Here is a 5,418-nt window from a genome sequence, read left to right on the forward strand (position 1 = left end):
ATCAGTCTCTTCTGCAAACAAAATGAGAAATATATATAATGATATACAATGTAGTTATAAGAATCTTGGATTCTTAGGGATGGGAGGGTGGGACATTGTTATATCTCACTTCTGTGTTCTCATATAATTCAAACTTTACTTCGGGCGCTTTGCGCCGTTGCAAAATTAGTAATTATATTTCGAACACAGAAGTTCGATATAACAATGTATGTTTAAAGCCCAACAGTCCTTATCTATCAATTATTAACAGTCAAAACTGCCTGTGTATAGGCGTTGCTATATCCTGGTTTATAATAACATTTAGTGAAAGTTGTCTTGCGTGACCAATCTGCCATCCTCAAGACTTCACCGAGTGAAATTCCCATCATTGCTGCTTTTGTACTAGAAGCTGATCTTGAATTGTCGAATGTGCCTTGAAAATTGTTGTATCAATACCTGCTTGCGACATGAGCATTTTCAACCATCATGCAATTGAACAAGGCAGAATGGGTGAATGAGGGCGTCAATAAGAAATGAGCAAGGGATTTGCAGTATTTTCGTCGATTTGTGGTCGAAATTGTTTGGTACTTTTGAGGTAAGTATCCAATGTATGAACTACACATAATTTGTTTGTACCATTGAATTCTTAACCAATCCTATTAATGTAAACTCAATTCCTTCTGGTAGGGAACGCATGAACCTTATGCCTTAGCTAATTCTGAGCAACGTTTTGGAGCTGATAAAGCTAGTAACATGACCATTTTTAGGGAAAGCTGCTCAAGGGAAAGTTTTGAATGAATTTGCCATTTTTGGATAAATTTGACCACTTTTGCAACATCCCAAGTTTGTTGGTATCTCGGTAAAGCTGGCCTTGAGTTTAGAATACCTCTCTTCAGTCGAACTACCAGTGGGTGTTGGCCAATTGGGAACCCATCTGAGGGTGAACACTTGACGGTGTTGACCGATACATATTTATTGTACGATATTGGAAACCTTCACTGTATTTATCACTTAAGAATTCTGTTATATCTGCCGCAGTGGCGTGAAGTGGATCAATTTTCCGAGTATCGCACCAGCTATACCACTTTTTCCAGGCCGAGTTATAATTTGCATTAGTTCCTTCCCTCCATGCTGCAACGACGAGTTTGGTAGCATTTTCTGAAAGCCCCTTTGTTTGCATTGACTTCCTGATACATGCCATGCGGCTAGATGTAATGTTTTGTTCAGTACTAATGTGTGAATTTGGCCCTGGGGAGAGAGGAGCAGATCTTGTAACTGTGGTAGGAGAACTGGCAATGCCACTGCCATTTCCAGAATCATGGGATACCAGGGCTGGGGTGGCCACACAGGAGTGATCAGAATTAGATCTGCTTTTCCGGATCCCCTCCTCACTTTTGCTAGGCATCTGCCTATTAGGCAAAATGGAGGAAAGGCATAATTGTGACTGACACCCCAGGGGTGTTGGAATACTTCCACTGCTACACTCTGTGGGTCTGGTTTCCAGCTCATGTATTGGGGAAGCTGGGTATTCAGCCTGAAGGCAAACAGGTCGATTTTGCATGGACCCCTTATTTTCATCAAGTCTTTGAAAATTGACTGTTTCAATTTCCAATCGCTTGAATCCAGGCTGTGGCGAAATTCCCAATCTGCTATGTGGTTCTGTATTCCTGGTAAATGTTCTGCACTCAGGTGAATGTTTCTTTTCAGAGCCCAATCCCACAGACTCAAAGCAAGGGATGACAGAACTATTGACCTTGTCCCCTCAAGTGTGTTTACATATGCTACTGCTGTTTGATTGTCAATCTTCAGTCTGATATGCAATCGGGTTTTTGTTCCTACATATGATTGGACTGCAAATGCACCTGCTAGCAGTTCTAGACAATTTATGTGCATCATCCGTTCTGACATCGACCTGTCCGAGTCTCCTGATGACAGACAACCCCCACCCACGTTTTGAGGCATCTGTTTCGATTATTAAATCTGGTTGGGGAGTCATTACAACTCTCCCATTCCAGGCTCTGAGGTGAGCTATCCACCACTGAAGCTCTTCTCGGGCTTGTGGTGTCAGAATCGCTATGGCGTCGTAATGGCCCGTATTTGTTAATGCCTTGTTCTTCACTGCCTGTAGATGGTGGTAGTGAAGAGGGGCAGGAAATACTGCCTGTATCGAGGCAGTTAGTTTTCCTAAAAGGCGAGAGAGGTCTCGAACTGTCACTGTTTGCTTTTGTAGTAGATGAGAACATTCTTTTCGAATTTGCACAATCTTGTCCTTTGGGAGGGATATGATAATGTCATGCGTACAGAATTAACAACAAATCCAAGAAATTATATTTCTTGTTGTGGGGTAAAAATTGACTTCTCCACATTTATCACAAATCCAAGCTTCTGTAGCAAATCCCTTGTTGTATTCATATCCAAAAACAACCCTTGATTTGATTGGTTCATGACAAGAATGTCGTCTAGGTAAATTATGAGCCTTATGCCGAGTCACGACTGGCTTTAGTATCTTTGGAAAGATTCGAGGGGCTGTAGCTAGGCCGAATGGAAGGCAAGCACATTCTAGGAGAGTGTCCTTCCATACAAACCTGAGGTACTTTTGATGTTGTGTCCAAATTGGAACCGTAAAATAGGCATCTTCTAGATCCATTTTCTCCAATCTCCTGGTAATAACAGATCCCTCAACATATGGATGCCCTCCATTTTGAAATGATTGAACTCTAGAAATTGGTTCAGGCCCTTCAGGTTTATAACTGGCCTGGACCCTCCCCCCTTTTTGGGGACAATGTGAAAATGATGCTGACGAACTCCCCATACTCAGGTTGGACTACATGAATTGCTTCCTTTGAAGCATCAAGTCTATTTCCTGGCTGATTGAAATTTCTTCTGTTTTTGAGAAATATATGTGATTGGAGGGGGGGGGGCAACTTTGCAGTGGAGTAGATATTAACTCCAGTTTGTATCCCCATTCTATGATCTCTATGATCCATGGATCTGAAATGATCTTTTTCCAATTTTCTATGAAATATTTTAGACGACCAGCTAGTGGTGGTAACGTTTTTGGGTAGACAGGGGGCAAGTTTAACCTTGTGTTTGAATTTCTAACCAGAATTTGGGGTGTTTGAATTTGAACTGAACAATGATTGTTTGTAACTGTGATAATGTTCTTCCTTTCGCAAGTCACTATTTTGACTGCTTTTGGAAGGTCTGTCCTTGTCCTCTTTGTTTCCAATGTGGTACTTGGCGGAACTGGTTGTTTCTCTGGTAGCCAGGGGTTCCCCCGGGCCTGTAATGAAAAGGCTTATAATTGTTATCTCTTCTTGGTCTACCAACCAATGAGGCAATGGATTTGCTTAGTTTGATATCTTTCAATAATTGTTTCTTGAATTCCTTGCCAAATAATGTCGATCCACTATGCTTAAAGAAATCTAGATCATCAACGAGATCAAGGCAAGTTGGACTCACCTTAGCAATTAGCCCTTTACGTCTGTCTTGGGTGAAGCAAGAGTATGCATTTCCCACCAGTGTATCGCTTCTTTGAATAGCGTGAATAATATCCTGATGGTGTACCGACATGCCATTTTTCTGTACACTGTCTGCTTCCATCCACAGTTGGGCCATTGGCCCAATGGCATCTAGAATTTTACCGGCTACATTTAATTGCCTGCGATCTGCCTTTGGGTTAAATACAATGTACATTGCCCTTTTGTTTGAGCAATTTACGCAGGAACGAATTTACCGTCTTGGGTTTGACGTCACGTGACTTAGGCATGGACGATTCCTTTAGAATCAATTTCCTATCACTGTATCAGATTTTGACAAGCCCTGATGTGACTTGGTACGGTAACCTCTTTACCAAGTATCTTGGGGTCAATGTCACCATCCTCGTTATCAGAATTATTGCCGTCATCGCTATCTGACGATTTTGAGTTACTATCAGTGCTATCACTCGAACTACTACTACTACTACTTGAGCTACTGCTCGAGCTAGAACTCGCACTCGGTGAACTAATAAGTGATCGACGTGTACGTTTCTTTGGCCTTGATCTTTTTGGAGATTTCGATGCCCCTTGTTTGCTCCCTTGTGTGCGTGACACTTTTGGTATTTTGAATCGAGCTACACTCGACGCTGTTGCATTGGAAAACTTACACGTATTTTCCATACCATCTCCGTCCGAGGACGGGATATTTTCACGACCCTCGGGTCGGTTATTATTTTCTCTTCCAGTTTCTGACATCAATGCAACTGAAAAATTAATGCCAAGTGTTAGATGTCTCCGATAATTCAGTTATGTGAAATTTGAGTCTTCAAAATGGTGAGCTGAATAAAGAACTGATGTGAGCATGCGTAAGGCAGTATGACGTAGTAGATAGTATTACGGAGATCGTTATCTTTATTCTTATAGTTGATAGCTTTGTATTTTTCACCTGATTTTATGACTGAATAAAGGACTATACATTGTTATATCTCACTTCTGTGTTCAAAATATAATCCATGCGGTAGCTGGTAAAACAATCCATGAGGAGCTGACTGATCACTTGGCTAACTGACCTTTAAACCAATTTATTATTACCAAACAAAATAATCAAGTTTGAACCAACCTTGGAGAATGCTTCCACTTATTAACAAACTTGATCTAACAACCCACAGTTGGTTATATAGTAAATGCAATGTCATACACTTATTTGATATTTATAGTGTTAGGAATCTCCTTCCCTTTATTACTAATGGCTCTTTTCAGGGCCACCACATCCTACAAAAAGAGAACTACCAAACCACTAAACTATGTTTCAACAAATAAAGTCTTGAGAATAATCTTCCGATATGGATAGAAGAAAATTTTCAAGACAAAAACATGAAACACACCTTAAACACCTTGGTAAATTATAAATAAATACATGAGAAAATACAAAACGATGGTTTTCCTCTAGTAGATGTCTACAAACAAACATGTGGTTGTAGTATGGGCACACCAGCTTCTCCAGAGATAGCTGATATCGCATTCCACAAACTTGAGTGTCACATTGTTGAAACATACATGGGTAAAATGTCACTTTATACACGTTTCAGAGATGTCATATTCATGCTATTTCGTGGCACACAAACTGAACTCAATATTCTGAGTGAAAAGATACATGAAATGCACCCAACATTAAAATTTTCGTTGGTCATCTCAGAAACGGAAGTGGTATGCCTTGATTTGGTGATTTACTGAGGTCATAGGTTCAAACAAACCAAAAGTTTGGATATCAAGACCCACACCAAACTAGTCTAGTTCCTATCACAGACAAGAAGACAGATCTATATTCTTGTCTGTGTTCCTATATAGTATCGACCGTTATGATTTATACAATGAGAGGTTATAGAAACCACATTCTGGTCATCCAGACTACACCAAACCGACTAACACTTTTCAGTACCTCCATATATATAGACAATCA

General features: G+C 40.4%; 1 protein-coding gene across 1 annotated transcript; it reads right to left on the reverse strand.

Moving 5' to 3' along the window:
• Positions 1–1,002: 1,002 nt before the first annotated feature.
• Positions 1,003–1,941, reverse strand: LOC144433780 (uncharacterized). Its single transcript, XM_078122143.1, has one exon. The coding sequence runs from the start codon at positions 1,939–1,941 to the stop codon at positions 1,003–1,005; it is 939 nt and encodes a 312-aa protein (XP_077978269.1).
• Between the last annotated feature and the right edge of the window lie 3,477 nt (positions 1,942–5,418).

The sequence above is a fragment of the Glandiceps talaboti genome, chromosome 4, assembly GCF_964340395.1.
Source record: "Glandiceps talaboti chromosome 4, keGlaTala1.1, whole genome shotgun sequence".
In the NCBI taxonomy this organism is placed as follows: Eukaryota; Metazoa; Hemichordata; class Enteropneusta; family Spengelidae; genus Glandiceps; species Glandiceps talaboti.

Excerpts from the sequence above, each read along its gene's own strand:
- LOC144433780 (XM_078122143.1), bottom strand. The coding sequence starts at position 1,941 with ATGCCTCAAAACGTGGGTGGGGGTTGTCTGTCATCAGGAGACTCGGAC.